The sequence below is a fragment of the Tetrao urogallus genome (genome assembly GCF_951394365.1).
Source record: "Tetrao urogallus genome assembly, chromosome: 19".
Classification (NCBI taxonomy): domain Eukaryota; kingdom Metazoa; phylum Chordata; class Aves; order Galliformes; family Phasianidae; genus Tetrao; species Tetrao urogallus.
This window is the reverse complement of record NC_136832.1, coordinates 1,794,965-1,821,982: the sequence shown is the minus strand read 5'-3', so window position 1 is coordinate 1,821,982 and position 27,018 is coordinate 1,794,965. Positions and strand designations below refer to the sequence as shown.

The following is a 27,018-nucleotide window of genomic DNA, read 5'->3' as shown; positions in this document are numbered from 1 at the left end:
GTCAGCTGAGCACCGCAGGGTCTGCGGGGTCTGCCGGGATGCGGGGTCCTCCAGGACGCAGGTTTGCAGGTGCCCGGCCCACTGCAGATGGCTCCTGATCGTTTCTCCTCGCAGCCCTGACACGTTTCTTTCTCTATTCAGCCGCCTGTCCTTCAGCTTTTGCAGTTTTGGGGTGAAAACTGAACTGTCTGCTGTCCACACGACTGATGGAAGGTACGTGGCCGTAACAGAGATAGCTAAGAAAGGGTAATGCGGTGCTTAAGGTCATCAGTGTTATCATTGCTTTGCTGCAAGCATCCTTCTCTTGTTTCTTATCTTTTAAGTCCCCTTTTACTCCTGTCTGTGATGTTTGACCTGTGTTCGAGGCTCCTTGTTATGTGTTACTGAATTTCTTAACTAATTCCTGATCATGAATTTCCCTTCTTGCTTAACCGTCTGCATTTTCACTCTGGCCTCTCCTCCTGGCTTGCCTTGGCTAGTGAGTGATGACTCCGTGGTGAGCAGTGAGTGTTACACAGAGGGAGAGCAGAGTGGGCCACGGTGAGCATTTCTCAGGGTCATGGAATCTCCCAAGTTGGAAGAGACCCACAAGGATTTGCCCAACTCCTGATTTGGGTATTTAAGCCTGAACTTATTGAAATTTCTCAGCAGGGAGGTTATTTTGCCTCTGTGGGCAGTAATTTGGTGTTTGGAAAATAGGTTGGTTTTCTAAACGTATTTAAAGCCTAACTTTAAGTTAATAGGTGTTAAAGCAGAATCCCTTTGCCTCACTAGGTGACTAAAATAGGAAAAGCATTGCTGTGCAGCAGTTTCTGTCTGAAATGCCAGTGAACCAAGTGTTTGCTTACTTCAAGATAATCCCTGCCCTAAAATTTGAGGCCATGACCTGTTACAGTGGAGCTGAGAAGCAAAGCAAGCTGAGGTTGGATACCCTGACCCTGAGTCTATCTGGTGTCCCTGAAAGCAGCTGACACGGGCTGTGTGACTGCCAGAGTGCAGCAATTGCAAAGTCCCCTTCCAAGTCCTCTGTGTTCTGATCTGCATCGGTCCTGCCTGTTTCTCTTGCTCTGCAAGGTGGAGGCTCTCAAAATTAGGAATTGTCTCATTTCCAGCCTAGATTCACTCTGTAGGATTTTGCAGTTGCTCATTATGGTGCTAGAGTTAATTGTTTTTGAGTTTGAGTAGTTTGGTTTTGTCCCAGTGCCTGCTTTCTTGGCACTGCTTTCTTAATCCCTGTTCTGGATTGGATCCTGTGTTTTCCTGTCTGTACGTGTTTCAGCTGGCCGCCTTGCATCCTGCACAGGAATGACAGGACAGTCTGCCTGTCTCAGAAGTTCCACTGTGCTTTCAAGACTCACGTTGACATTTCGGTTGCAGAGGTGTGATGGGCTCGGTTTGATCAAGCCAAAGGAAGGCCTAACCGGAGACAATTGTTGCAGCAGTGATTTTTTTTTCTTCTTTTTTTTGTTTTTCTTATTAGAGCACAGTTCTGTAGTCCAGGTTCCACACACTCCAAGAGCCATCTGCCTTTATTTATGCTGATAGTTTGTACCACTCAGACGGAGCTGTAGTCACAACTCAAGATGCCACTCTTCTTCCGTAAGAAGAAACCCAGTGAAGATGCTCGGAAGCGCCTTGAATACCAAATGTGCCTGGTAAGCAATGCTGATGTCACTTCTGTTCTCTGTACCTAGTCCCAGGCGCCTCGTTACTGATCTCATCCAAGTTAGCAGGCTGCCTTTCCAACGTACGTCAGAGAATTCCTGCTTTCCTGATCTCTTCTTGCCTTTCCCTCCACATGTTCCCTCTGTGCTACTTCCATCCCTTTCTTCTGTGGTTGCACATCACACCTTCAGCCCACCTCATGCCACCCCACATTCAGGACTTCCCATCCTTTCTCCTTCTTGCTGCTTCCCTATTTTGTATCTCTCCATTTGCTTTTTCTACCAAAGAATCTGTGACATCCCTTTCCTGAATTTTCTTGTGCCTCCCCTTTGCTTCTTATTTCTTCTCTTTGTGCCCTTCAAAGAACTAACTTGTTAGACACAGCTGGGGAGGGGGGCACCTCAAAGATAGCTCTGTTATACTGCCTGTTTTCAGGTGGTGCCTTCAGTGAGTCTGTTAACTGTTGGAGAACGGCAGACTTATTGATGAGGTGCAAGTCTCTATTCTCCTTAGTTCTTCCTATTTTTCTGGTGTCTCTTAATCCCTAGAGATTTGTCCACAGATACATGACATTTGGAGTGGTTCATATGTTCAGGAGAGATAATGTTACATCCAGAAAGAGCAGTCATTAATTCAACATCAGGTCTCAAAGATATATTTTTTCTTGGGCTAGTTTCTGCTGGGATCCTCTGGGGCAGATTCTCAGCAGATTGCTGTCCTGGTAGTCAGGGTTGTAGAACTACCTGCCTTACAGCAGCTGCAGATATAAAGCTGGCTTTCTCCAAGCATTCCTTAATTATTTCACCTATTCTGCCATAGGAGCTGTGGACCAGTGCTGACATGGGGGATCTTCTGTGTTCTACCCTAGAGGCAGCTGCATTTTAGGAATGCTAATATTATTGCTGTTGGACATCAGTGAGGTAGTTTGGAAAGTAAGGCTTTGTTATACAGCAATAATGAGAACAGTTTTATTTGTTTGGTTTGTAGGGTTTCTGTCCACTTCCTGTGGGGCTGAAGAGGGACAGCTAAATCTGACTATTGTAGGATTGGTTTTGTATTGCATTCTTAGCCTTGGGTCCAGTTATGCAGTTCTGAGGACTTAATGGTAGCACTATCACAGGCAGGCTTTATTGCCTAATACAATCTCTTTTATTTAAGAAAATAGACACAATGCTACTCACAGTGAGACTTGTCCAGTGTCACCTCTGTCAGCAGCTGCATTAGGTGTAGCTGGTATGAACATGGAAAACCTTTTTTGTGTGGAAGCAGCAAATTCTCGCTCCTTGCCCGGCAAAGTTGGCCTCCAGCAAAATACAGCAGCAGTTACTTTGGTTTCTGTGTGCAGTTCAGAAGATCCGCTGTCTGAATGAGACCTGCCAATGGCACAGCAGGCTCCGTGAAGGCCAGCAGGGCACTAGTTCATAGCAAGCATGTGTCTGGTGCTCGAGTGTCCAGCTTTCCATTTCTTGTAGCTTTCAGTTGATATTTCAGCAAGAGATGTGCTTTGGTTCTTCATGCAAAAATTCATTTGTTGCACAAGGAGAGAATTTCTGCAGTTTGGTTTCCTGGCTGCTTTTGATTGCTGCGATTGCAGAAGCAAGCCCTTTGTTCCTGGCTTTTTCACTGAACTGCATAGTTGCAGCAGAAGACTCTAATTAGGTTCTTTCAAGAGCAGCCAGTTGAGTAGTGTAGCCAAAATGCAGCAAGAGACTGTTTATTTCTTCATGTTCTAACTCTTGTGTATCTTCTCTTACCAGGCAAAAGAGGCTGGTGCCGATGACGTTCTTGACATATCCAAATGTGAACTGTTAGAGGTATGTTCTCTGGAACTTTCAATATTAGCTGACAGGTCTGATTTCTCAGTCTACTTGTTAGCAAACATCAGATTTAATATCGTGTCTGTGAGCTTTGGGACAGAAATGGCCTTGTGCCCGGGCCACTTCTTCCTCTGCGTCTACGTTCTCTGGTTCTCTGGAAGAGGTAAAGGCCTCTCCCTTACGTTGTGCTGTCCTGCTTGTTGCTTCCACAGTGTTTCTGCGCTGGGAATCCTCTTTAATTTGACAGCATGGGAAGGGCAGAGTGACCTCAGACCCTCCTTGTAAGGACCCAACCTCGGGGCCTCCTGGCTTAGTTTTGCTAGTCATAAGGGAATGTTTGTTTTTATTTTTGCAAAAAGCTAGCTATTTATCACCATAGTGCTCTGCAAAGTCTACTGCCTGCGCTGATATTTCTCTATAAGTGAACATGCCTGGCTCCAGGCTGCTGATTAGTGATGGAAATCTCTTCTGGTGTTGGAGCTAACTAAATTAGAAGCAAGCTGGCTGCTGGAGTATGAGTGGTTAGTGACAGATGGATGGCCTTCAGTTTAGACAGTTTTGCATTCTGGCAGCCATGCAAACCTGCTAAGCAGAAGCCCATTCCTTTCAGTTTTTGTTTATTGCCCTGTGTTTCTGAAGTGTTTGTACCTGTGCAACCTTTTGTCACAGGATGCCTTTGCAAGCAGGCTAATGAACGTACCACTGCTCTTTGAGGAGAGATTTGAGAGAGTGTAGCTGCCAACTGTGCACTGTGGTATGGCTTTGTGAGACTTTGGGAAGCTTTGCTCCAGGACCAGAAGCCAGTGGCACCTGTGTGTAGATTTGTGAGCTGTGTGGGGCAGGCTGGAACCAGTCTGTGTGGAAGGGTGGCAGGCACTGGGTGTGCTCTGGTGTAGCTCCGTTGGCAGCTGTAGCTGGTCTTGGATCCTGAGCTGCTCCTTCTGGATTAATACCATAGAACTCTCTCTGTCTAGCTGTTGTAGTTCTGGTAAATAAAGTGATCCACGAGATGGGTCTTAAAATTAACTCCAGAATTAAAGACAAGACAATGATTTGGCCAAAACCTGTTCCATTCTGCAGAATGCATGATAGTGCTTAGAGCATGGGCTGAAATTGCTGGCATATCCATTTTCTGATTGCCCATCTCCTGCAAAGCCCAGCATGCTCAGGTGCCCACATGAGAACACTCAGTTGCTCACCTCTGTCACTCAGCCCACTGGAGCAGGTATGTCGAGGTTACAGCAGCATACAATACATTTATATGATGTCTAGCTGAAAATGTGCCTGAACTCCTGAGTCATCCATGCATTTAATAGTAAGTCACTGAGGGTCTGGACTTCTGTCCAAGCCATGCTGTGTTCTGTGCTGTGTGCTACGCTGTCGTGTTGTGCAGAGCCATTGCGGGCTGCTGGCGTGGAAGCTAAGCAGGCAGCACTGGCATCCTGGGCCAAAACAAATATCATAACATCATGTGCATTTTCATAAAAGTTAATGACTGAGATTTTACAGGTGGATATTGTAGAAGTGCTTGGAAAAGAGAATATCTTGTGAAGTCTGATGTGACCGTTTGTTAATTGTTTTTAGGTTCCATATGGGGCCTTTGCAACTTGTAAAGTCTTGCAGAAAAAGGTAACGATCCGTTCCTGAAGTAGATAATTCTATTATTGTGCATGAAAATTGCTGCTGTATTTGAGATGACTGTTTCTGGCTGTTTGTTTGCTTCAGGAGGAGTTTGTGATGGATTTGGCCATTTGTATGATACTACGTAGAGAACAATTTGGGCAGGACTAATCTGTTGTGGTGCTTTAGTACTTCTGTCATGAGAGATGAGATGATGATTTCTATCTTAACCTAATTAATTATATTTCTCATGAAAAATAACTAAACTTCTGTTTAATATTATATATTTGGCCTCTACAATTCATTTACTATTTCACTGTTTTAGATGACTCTGAATAAGATATAAAACTCTTATATAACCTCTGCAATTAATTTTTAGCAAAAGTCTTATTCTAGGCTGTGGTGCCTCTTATGCTCATGTTTCAATGGGTTTTCCCTCCTCAGGTGCTGATTATTCATACAAATAATCTTACATCTTTAGTTCCCAAGTCCTGTAGCCTCCTGAGTCTCATAACTGTGAAGGTAATTGTGACTTCTAACAGTCATTCTAGCTGCATTAAAACACACTAGCCCCAAAAAAGTCCTCCTGTCTGACTTTTGTTACCAAAAAATGATAATAAAATGTGACAGCTCCCTTTCTTAGGTTTACAAAACCTGGGGGATCACTTGAATGTGGATGAGACTGGTGGTGAGGCCAACTGATGTTGATCAGGGGGCTGCAGCACCTCCCGTACAGGTGACAGGCTGAGGGAGCTGGGCTTGTTCAGCCTGGAGAAGAGAAGCTGCGGGGTGACCTCAGTGCAGCCTGCAGTACCTAAAGGGAGCCTACAAACAGGAGGGGAGTCAGCTCTTGGAAAGGGGAGATAACAGCAGGACAAGGGGAAATGGTTTGACGTTGAGGGAGGGAAGATTGAGGTTGGATGTCAGGGGGAAGTTCTTTAGAGAGAGAGTGGTGAGGTGCTGGAACAGCTGCCCAGAGAGGCTGTGATGCCCCGTCCATCCCTGGAGGTGTTCAAGGCCAGGTTGGATAGGGCCCTGGGCAGCCTGGGCTGCTCTGAAATGTGGAGGTTGGTGGCCCTGCGTGTGGCAGGGGGTTGGAGCTTCGTGATCCTTGAGGTCCCTTCCAACCCTGGCCATTCTGTGATTCTGTCTCTCTGTGGAGCAGTTCAGCCCACGGACCTTACAGAAAATGTTTTTCTGCCAGCCTGTTTTCATGGAGATTATTTGTTCACTTGGCTTGTCCAGTTTTGTGGCACAGTTCCCATGGTGCCACTCCTTTCCCTGGTCACCTGTTTGTTTATCAGTGTGTGGAGTTTTCAAAAGACCTGCAAGAGTGAAGAGCCTCCATCCCATGGAAAACTTCAGACTTTTTTTGAAGCCCTCATGGGAAAAAATAATTTTCATTGCTCAGTAATTCACAACCTTTCATTTTTGCATCACGACATCTTTCCCCAATACTGTTTGGTGAAATTATCTGTTCTTCCAGGTTCTAGATCTGCACGACAACCAGCTGGCATCACTTCCTACTGATATTGGTCAGCTGACATCTCTTCAGGTAAAGGATCTGCTGTATCCCAAGTTTCTGTAAATGGCATGTTAGGGGTCAGCATGAAGATGGGGTTTTACTGCTGTTTTATAGTTAAGCACAATGTCAGTGGTGGTCCTCAGGGTGTCAGATCTGTGTCACTGATCTGACTGTTGCTGCTGAGCTGGCTTGTCAGGGGGAGAGATCAGGAGAAGAGTGTACTGAAATCTATGGTCCCTGCTTAGTCCAAATAGCTCACACTGCCAAGCAAGGGCTGTGAGTGAGTAGAGCTGTAGTTTCCTAAATTGTTCAGGTTTTAGCATTCTCCCTGGTGTGATTACACTCAGCACTCAACTCAGTGTGTTATAGTGCATTTCAGAGGATCCCCTCTGCTTTGGGGTGCAGCTCTGGATGCATGTCACTGCTGTTCAGTCATCTGCTCCCTATGTGAGCTGAGGCAGTGTGGCTGGGGAGGCAAGTATGCTTGGCTTTCCAGTTCATGCATCTGCATTCAGCACCTACTTTGGCTGTTGTTTGCAGATGGATGCAGTAACTAGATGTACCCTGGATTCAGGGAGTCTAGGAAATTAACTGTGTTTTCAGCCTGTGGATCCAAACAGTATTAACAGATACACATTTTTCCCTGGCAGATGATTAAGGACTCATTCTAAAAGCATTTTTGTTTTTGTAACCTAGAAAACTACTTTTAAATTGCCTTTTGGGGCTGCAGAATTGTCCCAATAGCATAGATATAGTGAAGACTTGAGACTTGTGTAAAGAATATTTTGATTATCTTTTCTGTTGATATCTTAGGTCCTAAATCTTGAAAGGAATCTCTTAAAATGTCTTCCACAATCTATAGGGGATCTTGCCCAGCTCCAGGTCCTCAATGTGAAAGGTATGACATGTTTCTTGTTGGTGCTGCAGGCAAAGCACCATTTGTTTTCTGGGTTGTGCTGAGCTGCATTAGTAATTATTCCTTTGAACCAAGGCAGGCACCAGATGGTTTCCATTATGAGTACTAAGGAAGAGCATAGGACAGACTTGAATTCAAATAGTTGGTAAGGCAGAAGAAATCTAAGAAGAAAATAATTCCCCAAATTTCCCTGAGTAATTAGGATTAATTAGGGTTTTTTGACTGCTTCTTAATAAATGTGCACACTGTCTGCCTTGATTTTCTTCTGTGTGGTTCAACTCGTGGCTCTTGAATGAGACAGTCATCACGAAACGATGATTCCTTTCATCCCACTGCCCCTTTTCCAAGGACAGCTTGTTGGGTCATTCCTGATCTCAAGAGCTGAAAGCTTCCTTGTGTGCCTGCATGTAGCCAGCACTTCAGACCCAAGCTGACTCACCTGTGTGTTGAGGGCTGCCACGAGGGCTGGAGGCACGTCTTCCTCCAGAAGCATGAGACACAGAGCTGGGCACCAGAGCCCAGTCCTGTGAGCTTGTTCACTCAACCCTTGCAGGTTTGCACAGCCCTAGAAGAGAGATCACAAACATACCTTTATACAGTACTTTTGGGCACTGTGTCATTAATCTGGGAGCAAAAAGAGTTGTTACAGACAGCTGCTGCTGAAATGGGGAAGAGGATGAAGAGCAAGGCACTCAGAAGTGCAGCTCAGCTTTTGGGTATATCCATCTGGTCTCTGAGCACTGAATTTGCCATCCCACATTCAGTTTCTTTTGTCTGGTTTCTGATACTTACACTGAAGGGAGGAACATCCCACATTACAAATATTGTCCTAATGAAGAGCAGATTGAATCTGTTGCAGTGGCCTCAGCTGAGAAAGGCTGGTTTGGCTTGTGGAAGCACTTCTGGGTCTGTGCAGCTCGGTTGTGTGCAAGCAGATCATAGAATCATAGAATGGCCTGTGTTGAAAAGGAGCACAGTGCTCATCAGTTCCAACCCCTGCTGTGTGCAGGTCACCAACCAGCAGCCCAGGCTGCCCAGAACCACATCCAGCCTGGCCTTGAATGCCTGCAGGGATGGGGCATCCACAGCCTCCTTGGGCAACCTGTGCCAGTGCCTCACCACCCTCTGGGGGAAAAACTTCCTCCTCATATCCAACCTAAACCTCCTCTGTCTCACTTTAAAACCATTCCCCTTGCCCCATCACCATCCACCCTCACAAACAGCCGTTCCCCCTCCTGTTCATAAGCTCCCTTCAAGCACTGGAAGGCCACCATGAGGTCTCCCTGCAGCCTCCTCTTCTCCAAGCTCAACAAGCCCAGTTCCCTCAACCTTTCCTCATAGGAGAGGAGCTCCAGCCCTCTGACCATCTTAGCGGCTCTAAGATCTTGAGTCCCATTTACCTCCATTGGCAATGCAATGTTTGCAGTCTTAGCACACCCCATGACAACCCCATTTCTCCAGCACAGGATAGAAAATAACTCACAGAAGGTTCTTACAAATACAGATTGGTGTTCCAGTAGATGAGCTTGCTGGTTTCTGCTTCAGCAGTGCTATGTATTACTACATGACTTTTCACTCCATAGGCAATAAGCTGAGGGAGCTGCCTGCCACAGTGAGTGGTCTGAGGAGCCTGCGCACTCTGAATGTCAGCGAGAACCTCCTGCAGGAGCTGCCGAGGGTGCTGGCTCACATCCGCACGCTGGAGGTATGCACCCAGCCTGCCTGCCTGGCCTGCGCTGCCTGCTTACTCTGCTGCAGGTTGCTGTCCTTCCTGCTTGCTCAATGATAATAAATTCAGCTTAAAAAGCAGATTTCTAGGGCTTAGGTGGCACTCACTGTAGGGGACTGTAGGTAGGGTATATGTGGTTCGTAGTGTCTAAATTCAGTTTTGCGTGCTCACCTGCTTTGGTCTTTTCTGATCACTTTTTGCCAAGGTTTAACGGCAAAAGTGATCTGTAGGGAATAAGCCTCCAAATGTTTTCAGCTGTGGCTGCTTCTGGGAGTCCAAACTGAGTCTATGGGCTCAATTTAACTCAGATGCTTTCCACTCAGGCTGGTTCTATCTGAGCAGATTGAATGCTTCTGATGACGTTTTTGCCTCTGTTGCCTTAATAGATCTCTGACTCATTGTCAGCCCCCGTCAGTTCCTGGCTCCCTGGAGAGCACATTCAAAATGATACGAGCACCAGCATTTTTATGGGGATCTTACTTTCTGGCTGCCAAATTTGTCAGTACTAAACTGTGCAAGTGTCAGGGAACAGAGCTGACTCAGACACCAGCACTGAGGGCAGGAATAAACGCTGTCCTGTCCTGAGGACTCAACATTAGGCTTCTCTTCTGTTGTAGGCAGGCTCAGGTTTTGAGAGCAGGGACCTGTGCAGCTCGCTCCCTTGTGTTTGGTGAAGTGGTTCCTTTCCTTCCTGCTAAGTCCTTCTCAGCAGGAGGCAGCGTACCCTTGGTTTTGCCGTTCCTCCCATGCATCATGTTTAAGGGCTCCAACACACAGCAGTGGCTGGAATTGAGAAGTGCTTTGTCCTTAAAGACAAAATGCATGTCTTTACATGAGGTGGATGTTGTACTGAGGGACCAGCTCAGAAGTTCCTAAATAAGGTACAGCAGGGTCACCACACCTCTGAAAGTTGTCAGACATCCAGCAGGAGAACAGTACAGCCTTGTGATTATGGCAGACTTCAGGGTAGTGTGAAATTTTGGGAACCTGCAAGCCTAACTGGTTCTATTACCAGCAAAAGTGATCTACCTTTAATGTATTTCCCTTTCAGTAATTTTTCCTTTTAATAAATTCAAGAATTCAACTAGATATGGGTGACATAAATATTCCATCCACTACTTCACCTTCTTTATGAAGTCCTAAAGAAAACCAGCACTATTAACATGCTGAGAGACAGGATTCTGTGGCTTGGTTATTATGGGGTACAAATTAAATCTTGCAGTTTATTTTCCTGGGTCCCAGGCTTGAAACAGTTGGACTCTGGCTGGGCTGTGACAATAACTTGGAGCTCTGTGTGTTCTGTTTTGGAGACACTGACCCTGGATGCTTCTTCCATGACCTACCCATCACCTGATATTTGCAGTGCAGGTACAGAATCCATTCAGCAGTTCCTCTGCAAAGGTAAGTGAGAAGAGTCTGTGAATGTGGTGAGAGCTTGCAGGGCTGTGCTGTGCTCTAACTAGGTGCTACAGCTTGTTCAAAGACTGTATTTACAAAGGACAAGCGTGAGGGTGGTTCTGTTTCAGGTGGTTTCTGATGCTCTGCACACGGGGCAGGCAGGTCAAGTTGTTATGTGTCAGTAAGTCTTGGCTGGCAGATAGCAATACATGACTCCTTCCTTGAAGTTTGCTTCTCGCTGTCGAACTGAAATGTAGAATGTTTTTGTTAAAACCTCAGGACAGCTGACTTCCTGAGGGAAGTCCTTGCATCTCTCTGTGCTTTTGTTTTCCCATTTGTATTTTCTCCAATGGGAGGTTTTGGAACCATCCAGATACAGCTGATGCTGCCTTGGGATAAAGAGATAGACTCAGTAGATCCCTTCTACCCTCATTTTCTATAGGGAAGGGCCAGTGGGCTGATATTTTCCTTAAAGAAATATGAAAACAGATTGAAATCTCAGAGGGAAAAAACACTGGGCTGTGAATCTGTAAACACTGTATTCAATACAAACAAGAAGGCCTGGCAGAGATTTTATGCAGATGAGGTGCACTGTGTTAAATGTTTGAAAGAAAAGGACTGTCAGAAGTTATTTGAATGGGAGTAAATTATCTTTTGCAGCCCCACAGAAATGAATATGCCTGTATTCGTGTCTGAGAGTTTTCTCTCCAAGTTGGCCAGCAGAGCATCAACCCAGCTACAAGTGCTCAGTCTGTTTTTGGAGGTTATCCTCTCCTGTGATTTTAGAAATGGGAGCAGCACTCTCAGCTTCTCCGCTTCCTCCCTCCACGCTGTGCTTTCATCATCTTCCTGGTGGGAATGGGGTGGCACTATCTCTTCTCACAGCTTCTCGTTCCAAGACCTGCATTAGTTCTTATACATCTATGCTTGGAGAGAGAGAGCACAGTTGGAAGCTTCAACTTCCAACCTTCAGCCATGCTGCCGGGAGGTCTTGAGGCACCAAATGTCCTTGTTTTGCATCTGATCTCTTCCAGAGTGTGGAATTGCATACTATCCACCTTCAGAGTACGTGCTCCCTGCACTGGAGAGTGATGGAGAAACGTCGGTGGATGGGGTGGACAGAACAGTGCACAAATACTTGGAGGAGGAGAGCAAGTGGCAGGTGAGGCTCCACTGCACGTGAAGCTGTGTGCAAGTTTTGGATTTGTCTCTCAGGTGATCCAGCAGATCTCACAGCACTTTGCACATCATTTTTCATCACTGCCTACCCAGTGAAATCTGTCATTTTGAAGCAAGGGAGCATCAGTACCAGAACCAGGCATGGCATCGTGGATGTGCGTGGTTCATCTCCTCCCTGGGCAGCTGGGAATAATGTTATCATGTCTGACTCCTAGAAAATATGTTGCAGAGAACTGCCTCCATCCTTGGAGATTTGCATAACTTGGCGGGACAGGGAGCAATCTGACCTGACTTGGACATTAGTGCTGTTGTGAGTAGGAGGTTGGAGTGCAGACCTCCGGAGATCTCTTCTGACTCCAGTTTTTCTATGGTAGTTGCTATTTTCTGAGATACATTAGTTTAAATCATTATCTTGAAAACAACAGTGCAGAAAATACCTAGTGATTCACAGCCAAGTGCTGGACATTCCCAGCACTACCTGGGAAAGGTGAGGCGAGGCCTGTAATTTTGACACGTTCTGTCAATTCTCTGTTTTTCTCTGGCCTTGGATGGATGACTGGACTTTGGGGATATGTGAATCTTAATGTGCCTTTGGTTGACATGTTTACCCATTTAGGGAAAGAGATAATGTGGGCTAATGATATCTATAAAAAACTGCTCCTAGAAGTAAATATCTCCTGATTCTTTTCTTTTTCAGAATAAATTCTCAGACTACGAGAAGAGGAAGGTAAGGATGAACCCCTGCAAGTGCTTTGTCTGGAGAATGGGACCACCTCTATTTCTTGTTTTCTATTTTTCTCAACCAAAGCTGAATGTTGACCTTGCAGAACATCCTCAAAACACACTCACTCCTCACTGCAGAGCACAAGTGGGAGCATGGGGAATGGCAGACTGTATTGCCTGACACATACTGCTGATGAATGCGGAGTCTCTCACGAGTGATCACTTCCAGTTTAAGTTAGTCCTTGTCTGCAGAGTTGGATCTGGAAGCTTTTACACCAGAAAGCTTCTTGCTTGCCTCTCTGTGCTGAACACTCAGTTACTTTTCACGTGAGGTGGGCAGATGCAGGGCACAGCCATACTGAGCTCTGTGTAGAGGCAACACACACACAATCCGTTTTTCTCACATAAGCTCCTGTCAAGCTTACTTTGTCCCTTTGCCTAGACCTCTTGGCTGGCTGCTTCCCTTCACTCAGTTGTCCTCAGACAAGAGTGCCCTTGCCATCTGGAGCTGAACACAACCTTAATTTTGGATTCCACTCCTAGCGTTGAGTGTTTGTATTGGCTTGAAGCAGAAGTTCCCTGTGTTTCTGTTGTATGAGTTGATGCCTTGAAGTGTTGGCTTTGTGACTATGAAAGGAATTGCAAGGAGTTGGGAAGCTGTCGTAAAGAGAACAGCAACTTGTGCCTCACAATTTTTGGTTCCCTAGGGACAGAACGTTTCCATCCTCTAGTAAAGCCTCCTGGCTAGGCAAAGCCTTTTGGCTTTCTCTCTTGTAGTTGTGGGGATTAATGTGCCAGAATTTGTTCTTATTTGAGAAGGAGCGGAGCCAACTCTGCTGATTCCTGGCATTCATCTTTCTTCTCAGGAAAAAAAAATGCAGGAGAAGCTTGAATTTGAGCGGCGCTTGAACATGGGGCAAAGAGAACATGCACTGCTTGTGCAGCAGATCAACAATCAGAAGGACGAGATACTGCAGACAGTAAGAGAGGTAGGTCTCTTCTGGGCAGGAGCTCTAATCCCTGCTCATTTGCTGAGCTAGGGCTGTGCCTGCTGCCACAGACAGAGAAGTGTTTCGAGTGTCCACGTGTGCAGAAACTTTCCTTCTAGAGACAGCAGCTCATTCATTGCCCTCAGTGTTTTGCTTCTGCTTTCTCCCTTGGACTCATTAGGGATGCTGTAACAGTCATTTGACAGGTGGCTGTTTTGATTGTACAAATTGGAGCCGTTTTTTTTTTTCTTTTTTTTACATCTTTCCCATACATCATTGCTTCACTTCACAGATTCTCAACATCTCCTTGGAAGCACCTTGGAGTTCCTTTGTGTTTAGGCTGCCCCATCTGATGAAGGATGAAGGATCTGATCTCCTTCTCATAACATCTCCCCAGAGCTGCCTGGGCACTGTAACCAAACCCTCCATGATCTGGCCCAGTACAAGATACTACGTTTCCTAAACTGACCGTGTTCTCCTTTGGTTCTTTTACCTTGGCCTAGGATCAGATGAGGTTGGAGGAGGGCCTGACAAAGCACCAGCGCCATTTGGAGGAGGAGCGCCTGAAACTGCTGCAGCAGCTGAAGCAAGCAGAGCAAGGCATTGCCAGCCGTATCCAGAAGCTGATAGAGGACAATCAGAGGTGAGACAGTCACAGGACATCCTGCAGTGAGCTCTGTCCACTGGGAGCTCGTGGGGGCTCTGAGTTGTTCATTTTGGCCTCGCTGAGTTTTAACAGAGCTGGTCAGAAGTGGAGTGCATGTTGCTTCTGTGGTCCCTGTCCAGCATGCAGCCTTTGGACAGAGCTCCCCAAAAGGCCTGCAGGCTTGGTTACAGAGCTAAACTGTCCCTGCAAGCCTGTGCTGTACAGACAGAGGCAGTGGAATTGTACAGACTCCTGTGCTGTCCTGGCTGTGGACATGGTTGTTTCTTCACTTCTCATGTGCATTAGCTATATTGAGTTTGTCTGCACTCAAGTATGTGCTCATAGATTTGCAAATAAAGATACCACTTTCCCAGCTGCCACTTCTAGCAGAACAGGATCAGTGTCTGTGGATGGAGTGTTAGTTGCTGAACTGCCAAAATCCCACTTAAATGAAGTGGAATTTGGCACCTCAGAAGAATATTTCACACATCTGTGCTTTTGAAGTTTTGTGGTGCTGTGGAAAAATTTGAATTCCTCATGGAAGTTACATATTTGAACAGCAGTGCTTAGTGTTCCTCTTTAGTGCTCCTTCTGGAAGGTGCATATTTGAGCACTGATCTGGGTCTGCTGGATCTCATGTAGAGCTGGTGCAAGGTTACACGCCTGCTAAAGTCTGATCTTCTGTGTGTGAAAAGCAAAGTTGTTTTCTGCTTACTGGGGGAGTAAGATGTGCTGCTTAGCCTTATGAAAACCTTTTGTTTTATCTTTATTTAGGCAAAAACAAAGTTCAGACATTCTGAAATCCTTGGAGAATGAGAGGTGAGTAACCTTAAAATGAATTTTTTGGGAAAACGGTCAAGGAAGAATTTTGGGACCCTCAATTCAGAGCCCCCAGTTTGAATCCATGTGAAGTCAGAGGGGTCATTCTCTTATTTGCTGACTGAAAGGTTTCCTGCTGCTTTGCCTGCAGCAGCTGATTCTGGTCACTTTGAAGCAAGATAGATGTGCTTGGTTTTACCCAGTCTGGCAGACCCTGTGGGCTGGTGATTGCACCTACTTTTCATCTCAGAATGGTCCTCGCTAAGGAGTTTGGGAACAAAACCCTGTATTCTGCTATCAAGGGCCAAGAGAAATCTGTTGGAAAGCAAAGCACTTATAGAAGTGGTCCAGGAATGTGTAGGAGAGGAATACACCAAACTCAATGCTACCATTCAGCCAACACTTTGATCTGGCTTTGCCCCTAAAATTGGTTTTCTGCAACTCTCCTCTACTTTTATATTGCCCCCTGCTTCCATCAGGAGTTTGTGCTGTGACAGAGTAAACTGACTTGGCTGAAAGATATTCTCTTTGTATGGCAGATAGTTTTTATGTCAAACCAATCCCCAGAAGGTTAAGTGGTGGTGTGTGTAATTGTGCTGGGACAAGGACAGGGAGGTGGGAGGGAGACGAGGCTCCTGCTTATAGTGGCAGTGCTCACTGCAGTCAGCTTTAAAGTGCTCCTCAAGCCTCAAGGGAAGGAAGCCTGTTTCCCAGATCCTTGTTAGGTCTTCTGGGATGAACTTTCCATTGTAAGAAGCAGTTGTTCCCATGGTTTTGAGGAAAATTTCATTTTTCAATAGACTTAGATACCCTTTCCAAGAAATCGCTGTGACTTTTGAGTCTCTGATGAGCACGTGGCTTTCTTGTACAGGCTGCTTGATGAATCTGCCCAGCCTTGGGTTCTGAGCTGAGTGAGCAGGAGAGGAGTGAGGTAGTGCTTCTTTGAATGAGTGGCTGAATTATTCTTGTTTGCTTGCTAGAATAAGGATGGAACAGCTGATGGCAATCACACAGGAGGAGACAGAGCATCTGCGCAGGAGGGAAGTGGCCTGTAAGTCCAAATAACTGGGATAGTAGGTTAGTGGAAAGACCTGGTTCCTTTGGAGGTGCCCTGAAAGGTGATTGCTGTGTGGGAGATGCTCTGCTACACACGTTCTTGCTGTTTGTTGCCTCATGCATAGAGCAGACTGGAAGTGGGCAGCACTGTACACATACCATGGCTGATCAGTGCTCCCACCTGCAACTCACTGCTGATTCTCAGGTGTGAGTTGTGCCCCTGATGTAGCTGGAGTGTGTTGCACAAGCAGTCTGAAACTGATGGTAAGGCATCCTGTGTGCACAAAGTACTTTCTACTTTAGAGGTACCAAGCAGATATTGACTGATCAGGTTTGTGAGGCGGGAGGCATATTATTATAAGCAGCAATGCCACAAGGGAACCATTTCTGCTCATTGTGAGCATGAATGGATCTGCTGGGGTTACAATGGAAATGATGTGTGTGTTGTCACCCCAGGAGTGGATGGTTCACAGCAGTGCAGACAGGGCTGTAGCCTAAAGCACTGATTTTGCTTCTCCAAATACTGAAGAGATGCAAGCAGAGTAGGATTGGTTTGTGTGATTTTCCAGTAAATAGCCACAATTCTTGCAGCTGAATGAATCTCCTCATAAATGAATGAGATGGGAACAATGAGAACAGGTTGAAATGAGAGAAAAGGCACTATTAATTGCAAGTTATTCTAGCAGCAGTGGCAGATCAGCGTCTCTTCCAGAGAGGAGCTCCTGATACAGACTGACAGCACTTCTGTCTCCTAGCTGCCATGCAACAAATGCTGGCTGAGAGCTACAAGAACAAGCTCATCCAAGTGACCTATGAATCTCGGCGGCAAGACCTTGTCAGCCAGGCCTGCTCCAGGTATGCTGGGAGATCTCTGGGGCTGGAGATGCTGTTGTTGTAAAGTTCCTTGCTTGCCAGCACTCTCTGGTGTGATTCCCATGTAAAGGGCCAGGAATTTCTGCAGCTGCTGGATGGCAGCAGAACAGCTCTGTGTGAACCAGGTGACAGTGCAAAGTAAAGAAGCGTGGTTAAATGAACCACCTTCTAACCACGAGAACATGAGATGTTAATCATGCTTTGCACCTGTCACATGTTTATACCATTCATTCTACCTTATACATCCTGCAAGTATGGAGGGTGAAGTTAGACTGATCTTTTTGTTATTTGGTTGGTCAGTGTCAAACTGTAGCACAGAGCCTCCTAGGACTGTCTAGAGGATTACGTTTCTTTTTCCATGGTATTAAAAAAGCTCCTAATGGAGCAGATAATAATTATGGTGCAGAACTTCTCCTGGTGGAAGCTATAGCCTTTCATTTGTTGCACTCCTGTGGAATTTTCATAGTTCTGCTGGACAAATTACGGAGCAGGCTGAGGTTCTTCATGGTTGTTTACAGCCACATTCTGTTTCTTAGAAGCAAGGCTCTGTTCTCAGATGTGGTCCTTCTTGCAGGGTCTTTGGGGAAGTGAAGCAAGCTGAGAAATTAGGAGGAAAAAATGGAACTTGTGGACTTTATTGCCCACAGAGCTATGAGACCTTGTGACATGCAAGCTGGGATGTGTCACTCCAGGAGCCAGTGTGAAAATTTCCATCTCTGAGCAGTGAAATTGAGCAGTGATGAGCCAGGTGGAATCGAGCAGTGTTACAACAGAACAGTTGAAAACTTCACATTTTGTAATATGTGAAGGAGGCACAGAATATTAAAAATCCTCTGGACTGTAAGGATTATGTGGGCACAGTTTGTGTTCGTGTAGCACACTGCTATAGATGAAGAAAATTCTAGCTCTATTTATTTACAAGAATGTGAGAAATTTAATCTGGAGGTGTCTGACAGACAGAATTAACATTGTGCACCCGTGCTCTGCCCAACAGAGGGCAGTGGGTAGACACAGTCCTGCCTGCAAGTGCAGGCAATACCTGACCCTGCTGTCTGGACCTTCATCAGCACAGCTTTTCCAGTGCAGAACACTGATGTGCAAATTCATCACCTGGGCAGCTTGCTGGGGCAACCACGGCCCCTATTTGGATTTGCAGTAACTCCTTGACAAATATATTTTCTTGCAGCCTGGCTGAGATGGATCAGAAGTTCCAGCAAATCCTGGCTTGGCAACAGATGGATCAGAACAAAGCTGTTAGTCAGATCTTGCAGCAGGTAGGCAAGAGAGCAAATTGCATGCAGGGAGAGACTGAAGAAAGGCAATAGGAATCAAAAGCAGAGTTGAGAGTGGCAGGTATGGGAGCAATGGTTGCAGGGTTGGGCTGTTTGCAAGAATTGTTTTATAGATTTTTTTATTTTAGATTGTTTTATTTTTATTTTAGATTGTTTTATAGGTTTAACTTGGAGACCGGTGTTCTAACAAGCTGGCTTTGGTATCTGAGAGAAAAATGTGTTTATACTTTAACTAGACAGCAACTTCTCATAAAGGACAGCAGCACAGACCATGGGAGGCAAAAGTGGTGTGATGATTAATACAGAGGATTTTAAGATTTGAGAGAGTTTTGACAAGTCCTGTCTTTTTGGCAGGCTTCTTGGGTGACTTTGGACAAGCTGTCTGGATGCCTTTGGGATGCATTTTCTAAGCATCTTCTGCTTTTGAATACCTCATTTTGAGACCTCCTCAGCTCATTTTTCAGACATGCTGGGAAGTCATGCCTTGTGGCACAGACCTGGCAGCCTGGGTACTCAGTGCTGCTGAAAGTGGGAGGTGGGGTTCATATACAGCACTCAACGTGTGTGTATGAGAGCATGACTGTAACTTCCGTCATTCTGTAAGGAGGGTTTTACCCTCTGGTCAGAGATCTTTACCTTCTGGTGAGATCTATGCCATATTGTAATGTGAGCACTGTTCATGCAGAGTTAGCATTGTTCATTTGTACTTCAGCCACTGCAAGGCAGCAGGGTTTCTTCAGGCTGTTCACATCTGCATGAGCAACCTGCACTGAGCAGAATGTTGTCTGTCCCTTAGAGTGAGATGCAGAAAGCTGCCTTTGAAGCTCTCCAAGTGAAGAAGGATCTTATGCACAGACAGATCAGGAACCAGGTGAGTCAGCAGTAGAGGAAAGAGCAACCAGATCCTCATCATTTGCTGAGACCCTTATGAGGAAGATCAAAGTGCTGTGAGCACAGAGCAGGAAGGAAATGGAGAGCTCTTGTATTGCTGAGAGCTCTGTAACAAAGCTTTGTGCAGTGTGGGATAAACCACAGTCTCCCAGTGCCATAGGAGAGAGAATAGAGACAGATTTTACATTTGTGGAGTTAGTAGGATTGCCATTGCTTTGGTCATCTCAAAACTGCTCTGGATGAGATGCTGGAGAGTGGTCAGTAGAAGACAGACCTGCATTGGCTCTGTAGGGGTGGTCTGCAATTGCAATTACCATTTTCCTTCAGGTTTCCTTGGTAGGGCTGTTGTTTCCACGAGTCACTGCATCTCCATCTAGCACACTGTAACTGCGCCTTGAGCCATAAGTTCACCTTTTCTTTCCCATTCTCAGCCTGCCTTTCTGAGCAACATTCTACAAAAGGTGAAACAAAATAGTCAGGGGAAGAGCAAGAGCTGCTGGGGAGGTAGCAGTGATTGATGTGTGGAGGTGGGTAGCTGCTTTCTGATACAGCGTTCCAGTTGCTTCCCTCTCTTGATCTGACACTAGGAGAAAAGTCTCAGGTCTGGAGTTGGTAGATAAGCTCAAAGGCTTTGATATATTCAGTCACTTGGTGACCAATCTTTGCACTGTGCTTAAAACCTATGGATTTTGCACAGACAATCCAGAAGATGAATCTAACAGCCTTCCATTGCCTGAGATCAGTAAGAGCCCGGCAGTTTGCTTGCTCTTGCTTTGTAAACAAAGGGAGTTTGTTTCTTGATACCATAGGCTGGGCCTTTTGCTATTGAAACTCATCCCACCAGCATCCTGTAGGGCAGGGGCTGTAGGTGCAGCCTTCACAAAGCCTCAGTGTCAGCAGGAATTTGGTGGTAGGTGGCACGCAGGAAGCAGAATGGCCTGGGATGAACAGGTACAGGTAGCTGGGCTGGCAGGGGAGCTGGGCTCTCTTCTTGGCTTGCTGTGGGATCTTGGGCAGCTCATTTCACCTCTCTGTGTCTCAGTTACCCTGACTGAAAGAGCATGTATCGTGATGGGAATTGCTGAAGCAGCTGGGATCCATGACAGAGCCCCCAGTCCATCTGCAGTTTGAACACTGGTGCTAAGAGGATTTTGATAACAGCTGCTTTCCAGAGTGGCTGCAGGGTTTGGCTGAATGAACTGATTGCGCTGTGCTTCTGGTCTCGAACAGAAGGTGTTCAGTGCAGAGAGGGGGAGGCAGTTCTTCAGGCATGAGACAAAGAGCAGCCGCAGAGCACACGTCATGGTAGGGCACCAACGTTCCCAAGCTTATGGGCAGCTCTGCAGTGTTGTCCTTCCAAGGCCAGTAGTTAGACCTCATTTTGAAAAAGTGTAAATTAAAATCATTTCAAATGTCAGTAAAAAAATGTTTCATCTTCTGTTTAGATTAAATTAATAGAAACAGAGTTATTGCAGCTGACACAGCTGGAGTTAAAGAGGCAAGAACTGGACACAGAGACGCTGCAGGTATGTAGGGCCCTGGGACTGCCCCACCACCCTCTCTCTGCTCTGGGATTGCAAAAGCTTCACTTGCTTCTTTGGCTTCTTGCAGTTTCCTGGTGGTTTTGTGCTTAATCAGAAGGTACTTAACCCCAGGACACCAAAAAAATCTCTTTGTCACGGTGATATGGAAACGCTGCTGCTGCTTTTAAACTTCCTGATGAATGGCAGGAAAGAGACAAGTAACCTGGCCCCCTTAGAAGTGGGCAGCTGTAGGCTTGCTGTGTGTGGAAGGATGTTTCAATCGAGTTGTTGGCTGTCCCAGAAATCCCTGCTGAGCATCCCATGTCTTCTCACATGTTGTGTTTGGTTTTAAATACCCAACAACAGTGGCTGCCAGCTCTTCTTCATTTCTAGCCCATGACTCCTAGGCTCTTCCACCCCACCATCCCACCATTCAATGGGTTGACTCCATCAGCAGTCACACACTGAGAAATCTCACATTTGGCTTAAGCAGCTTGGCTTTAAATTTTGTTGATACACCTTTGCATCAGTTTTTGCCTTGTGTGCACAGTTTCCCAGTTTGGGTCACCTCTTTAGTCAGCCCAAGAAAGTGAGGATGTATTCCAGTCCCTTTCTGTGTGCCTGTTGGGGCACAATGTGTTTGCAGCTACACCTCTGCACACCAGGAGAGCAAACTGGAGACAGCTTCATCTGCCTGCATCCCCTCTGCTGTTTGATGGTCTGCAGCCCAAAAGTTCCTGCTGCCGTTGAGCCCTTATTGCTCAGGCAGTGCCCACAAAGTGCTTTGGCAGAAGTATTCCTGCAGTCATGTTTGTGCAGCAGATTGTTGCTCCTCCTATAAGATACAGGTGCTTTAGTCTTGAGCTTGGAGAATCACAGGAAAGCAGGAAGAATAACAAAAAAAGCCCTGAGAAAGGGAGGTGTTTGCACCAGTTATTTTTTGCAAGGTTGGTTTGGGAGAGACCAGTGCTGATCGGGTATCCACAGCTGCTGTTGGTTGCTCCTTTGCATGTCTGCAGGCTCCTAGATGTAGTTTCAGGTGATCCTCCATTAAGGAGGACCACAAACACTTCTGATGCCACTGAATGAACTTTTAGTGCAGTGATGAAGAGCTGCTGCAGGCCGGCACAGCCTGGGGCTGCTCGGTGTGTGCTGAGGATTGGCACCACTGGTGAATGGTCAGTGCAGGACCAAAAGAAATAGGCGTGCCATGCCAAAGGGAGGATTGAGGCCATCTGCTCAGCTGTGCTGTGGGGCCCATGCAGCATAGGACTTTAACATTTGCTATGACAGTTCTGGGTATATGGTGAGTGCTTTGCTGGAAATGGGGCAGGGGTTTCCTGCAGACCTGAGAAATGGATGCCAGAGTCCTTCTGTTGCAGGGGGTGATCATGGAGCAACGCCAAGCACTTGGTTATCTGCTGCAGCAGCTGCTCAAAGAAAAGAAGCAAAGGGAAGAAGAATTGCAGCAAATACTGGTAACGAAGGCCCATAATTCTGGGCTGTAGATGAGCACAAAGCACAAGCCTTTGTAAGCACGAAGGCTGTCTGCAGGGAGAGCATCCATGGGTCAGCATAGGGATAAAGAAGAGCAGGGAGGGGCTCTGAGTGGTGGTGTCCAGACTCAGACTTCAGAAAGTGCTGATGTAAGCTCTTGGGGCATGGTTACCTCCAGTCCCTGGTGCAGTGTGAGGCCCTGCTATCTGAAATGTCCCCTGCTTCCCCCATCTGGGGATGACCTTTCCCATTTCTGGGGAAATCACAGGAAAGAATCAGCATGATCCTACTGGGTGTCTGCATGTGGCCTTGTAATTCTGAAGACCTCTAGGCTGTCCTGAGCTTCAAAAGGCTGGGCTTTAGTACATAGGGCACAGTGAGCAGAGGGATGCAGAGGGTGTGGGATGTGGGGATCAAAGTGGGACCAGCCTGGCAGTTCTCTGAGCCAGCCCTACACAGCCAGGCTGCTGATTTCCCCTTACACACACAATTCAGGCTGCTTTAAATAGCACTTACTGCATTATCTCGGGCTGTTGAGTGAATGAGTTTGTTTTTCAGTTGGAAATGGAAGCAAAGAGTGAAACCAAACAGGAGAACTACTGGCTGATCCAGTACCAGCGCCTGCTGAACCAGAAGCCGCTCTCCCTGAAACTCCAGGTTGCTGCTGCATTTACTGCTTCCACTGTAGTGTGCACACTAACAAAATGCTCTGCTTGACAGGTGCAGAGGAAGGAACACTTTGTTCCAGCCAAACCTCTGAACAGCTCCACTTGGCTGCCTGGTGCTTCACAGTACTGAGCCAGGGACTTTGTGCTGTGAAAACAGCTGCGGGGCAGCCCCAGAGAGATTGCTCTGAGCTCCAGCCCTGCTGTTTGTCAGCTCAGGTTGGCAGAGCAGGTGCTGCTACAGACATCAGCTGCCAAAATTGCTGTGTTTCATTCTTCCAAAACCAAGGTGTTCTGAATTTCGCTCATAAAGTATTTGCAGCGGAGCTCCTTTGGCTGTTGGGCTTTTTAGTGTCTTCATGGAAGCAAAATGCTTCTAGAATGGCCTTGTTCCTGAGAGCAGGACTATGTGCACTGCATGTCCTTGTTGCCATGCATGGTCAGGCAGCTGTGTGCCCACACCTTTTCTCCAGAGCGAAGTCTGAGAGCTCGCCTTGTGTTTTGCAGGAGGAGGGCTTGGAGAAGCAGCTGGTGAACCTTTTAATCGAGCTGTCAGCTGAACAGTATGTGCCTGTCTTTGCACACCATCGAATTTCCTTGGAAGTGCTCAGCACCATGACTGCCAGTGACCTGGAAAAGGTACGAGGCAGCAGACAAGCAGTACAGGGCACTGTGCTGACCCTGCCAAGCCGTGCTTGTGGTTGTGCCCACTGCAGATCTTGCAGGATGGAGTGTTGGTGCTCCTGGTGTGCCACATCTGTGCAGGGGGAGGTGCTGATGCTACTCTGTGCCTTGACCAAGCAGGTGACAGATTTTCCAGAGCACCTGCAGAGTGAGCTATAGCTCAGCTCTGCCTTTCAGTCCCTCAGATGCGCTTTGTAGCTCAACAGAGGCACGTGTGAATTCCTTTATTCCAGCTTTGATGCCTGATGGAGATTCTCCCCTTGACGTGAACAGGTCTTGCCAGCCTGGCCAAAGAGTTTGTGTTGTTCTCTTGGAGGTGTCTCCTTTCTCAGCCCCCTCTGTGCTTTCTCATCTGAGTGCTGACAGCCCTCCTTTTGCACTGCAGATGGGCATTGCAGAGACTGGCCTGCAGCGTGCCATCCTCAGACGGGCGCAGGAGATCCTGGCTGTGGCAAAGACAATCCCAGGTACCAGCAGTTCTTTTCTGCCTGCTCCTTGACGTGTCGTGTGGTAGCAGTGGGTACCTGAGCCTTGAGTGGGGAGATCTGCAGGGCCAGATGCCTGCCTATGGGGAGTAGAGCTGATTGAGGTTTGTGTGCCTGTGGGAGAGGCAGGGTGTGCTGCATTGTCACCATTGACTCTCAGAGCACTGAGCTCCCGTGGGCATGCAGCTGCTCCTGAGTGGGTGGGAGATGGAAGCTCTCCTCGAGCTCAGACCTCTGCTTGTGCTTGCAGAGCTGCTGAGAACGGTGGACGCCGAGGTCCCTGCAGCCACACAACCCAGTGCCCCAGAGGAGGAGGCCCCGAGTTCTGTGGTCCCCACTGCTCCCCTGCTGCAGTGGGATGAGAAGAAGTCAGAGTGTGTTGTCTGCATGGAGCAGGAGGTGAGAGCCCAGCATGTGTGCTGCCAGAACAGGGGTGAGTAAGGGCCAGCTGGGATGTGGCACTGGGCAGTGCTCTTCCTCAGGTCTGTTTCACTGTGCATTCTTTGCACAGTGCAGGGGCTCAGGGTGCTGGCACTGTCTACCACTCTGAAAGCTGTAGGTGTTGCCCATCATCTCCAGCTTCCTCCTGTATTTTGTCTAAATGTGGTGGTGCTGAGATTATGGTATAACAGCACTGTTCAAGTCTTCTCTCTCTTTCCACAGGCCCAGATGATTTTCCTGCCTTGTGGCCATGTGTGCTGCTGCCAGACCTGCTGCAAACGGCTACAGAGCTGTCCCCTGTGCCGCGGGGACATCACACAGCACGTCCGCATCTTCTACAGCAGCTAGGCAGGCTGGAGGCAGGCATGGCTGCCCAGCACTGCCCTCATCACTCCATCCCAGGGCAGGGCTCCTCCATCAGTATTAAATACGCTCTCACAGCATGACCAGCGCTGCCCTCTCCCTGCACACGGCTCTGGCTGGCTGCAGGCTGCACCCAGGGCTCTCAGCAGCCCTCCACCTTCCTGGTGGCTTTCCAGCCTTTGGCTTGGGTTCTTCATCTGCATCCACCATCCAGCTTGTTTGCCCAGCCTGGGAGCACTGGGTGATGGCATTGGGTATACTGGTGCTCTTCCCCTCTGGCTATATATTTGCCATTGGAATTGCCTGTTGCTCAGCAGGGTCGCAGTTAGAGCTATTGCTTCTGAAGCCACTGGACCCTGCAGCTGCTTTATCATGGCCATGCCACTTGCCATTCTTCTGCTGTGGTGAATTCTCCTCCAGGAGAGGCATCCTGCCTTGTTAACGCTCTGGGAGGCTGAGAGTGCCTTGCTTGTGTGTTGTTGCCATAGGCAAGACTTGTGCTCTTGCAATCAGTGGCAGCATGGCTGGGGGCAGCAGCAGGAGGCAGGGCAGAGCGAGGTGCTTCCCATCCCTCACTGTCAGTCCCACTGAAGAGCAGCATCTGCAGCAGCCTCACAACCAGTGCTCAAGGGACAGCTCTGACTAGAAGACATTCCTCGTTGAGACGTGCTGTGTGGGGGAAATGTTCCTGCCACAGAGTTCCAGCTCTTCCTTGTGTATGTGTGTTGGCATCTGTGTTGTTCCCCATTGTCATTAATAAGTAACGATCCCGGTGGGGCTTTTAGTCTCTTGACCTCAAGTATAAAACACAGAGATAAGTCTGGTCCTGCTGCAGCCCTTTCCCCCAGGAGAAACTTAAATACAGCTGGTTTCGGCTGGTTGTTCGATCCCTTTTTATTGCCCCTTGTCTCGCAGTCGCAGTAGCGCCTCCTCCTGGCCCAGATCAAGACACGGAAAAATTTGAGGGTTTGGATGCAGCACTGATGACTTCCAGACAGCTGGAGACCTCAGGAACCTCTGCTGCCGTCGTGTTCTGTTTACTGTGCCCTGGCGGAGCATCCATGCGGCACCGCAGCCCGGAACTGGGGGCTGGCACGGGGCCGGGCGCTGCGGGAAAGCAGCGGTGTGAGAGCCCTGAGGGCTCACTGCGTCTGGGGCAGCGCCAAGGCTGCGCCTCTGTTTGCACGGAGCTGCGACCGCAGGGAACGAGCAGGTCCTTTCCGGAGCCTTTGGGAGGCAGCGCAGAGGGGCTCAGCCTCGCATCCTCCTCGCCTGGCATGGCGTGGAGGTGCTCGGCATCTCGTGGGGATGGGGAGCAGTGAGGTGCCGGCTGGTGGGGCGGCAAGAAGGCTGGCAGCTCGCCGCGCTGCTCTCGTGTTGCCGGGGCCCCGCAGGGAGGAGTGCATCACAGCTGCTCTCATTGAGCTGCCAGCGGCTGCCGGCTGACTCCGGTGCTCCCAAGGTGGTGGTAATGAGTGACGAGCCCTCCGGGCAAGGTCCGCTGCCTGCCCATAACGCACTATGCCAGGAAAGCCCGGGGCAGGAGGAGCGGGCAGGGCCGGGCTGCCTCTCATCCCCAGGGCCAGCCCTGCTCGGCTGCACAGGGGGACGCAGCGGCAGCCGAGCAGCAGCTGGCGCTGCGACCGACCCAGGTTAAGGGCGATGTGATGCTGAGCGCTGACAGCTGGGCACGCAGGGTTCGGTGAGCTCGTTGTAAAACAAAATAACAAGACCAACGCGTTGTGCTTAGGGAATACTTCGAATATCGGGGCTCTGTAAAGAAAAAGAAGGAAAAAGCATTTTGTTTCATGGACCGTGGGCAGATAACTTACCATGTGGTCACGCCCTGGGGTTGGTCGTCCATCCATTACGCACCTCTGGTGGTAAGGAAGGCTGGCTCTGTCTCCTGCTTTCGGGGCCACTGGGGCACCCGGAGCTCCACGGCAGCCTCAGGCAGCGGAGGAGGAGCCGGGCCGGCGCCGCCGGGCACCCCGGGGCCGGGCTGAAGTTCAGCCTCCGCCTTCCAGGGCACGGCCACCAGCCGCCTCCAGCCTTCAAAAGCACGAGAGCGGCGCGGCGCTGCCCGGGAGCGGCATGGCGGCGGGGCCGGAGACCGGCGGGGAGTGCGGGATCTGCTGTGAGGCGTACCGGGGCGTCCGGGCGCCCCAACAGCTGCCCTGCAGCCACTCCCTCGGCCAGAACTGCCTGCGCAAGCTGGTGTG

At 48.2% G+C, this 27,018-nt stretch overlaps 1 protein-coding gene across 2 annotated transcripts; it reads left to right on the top strand.

Annotated features, from left to right (window-relative positions):
- Positions 1-1,583: 1,583 nt before the first annotated feature.
- On the top strand, positions 1,584-24,781 carry LRSAM1 (leucine rich repeat and sterile alpha motif containing 1; the record flags this gene model as incomplete). 2 transcript variants are annotated; one of them, XM_079544621.1, is made up of 24 exons in its annotated part: positions 1,584-1,655; positions 3,423-3,479; positions 5,067-5,111; positions 5,547-5,624; positions 6,589-6,657; positions 7,441-7,525; positions 9,127-9,248; positions 10,583-10,673; positions 11,705-11,832; positions 12,547-12,576; positions 13,439-13,561; positions 14,065-14,204; positions 14,982-15,026; positions 16,007-16,077; positions 16,838-16,937; positions 18,142-18,229; positions 19,044-19,118; positions 20,584-20,664; positions 22,044-22,139; positions 22,717-22,815; positions 23,331-23,462; positions 23,893-23,974; positions 24,243-24,391; positions 24,656-24,781. In XM_079544621.1, 24 exons carry the CDS (start codon positions 1,584-1,586, stop codon positions 24,779-24,781), a joined length of 2,184 nt encoding a protein of 727 aa, XP_079400747.1. The 2 variants fall into 2 exon arrangements, with proteins under 2 accessions (XP_079400747.1, XP_079400748.1); XM_079544622.1 differs by having other exon boundaries at positions 23,893-23,983.
- Between the last annotated feature and the right edge of the window lie 2,237 nt (positions 24,782-27,018).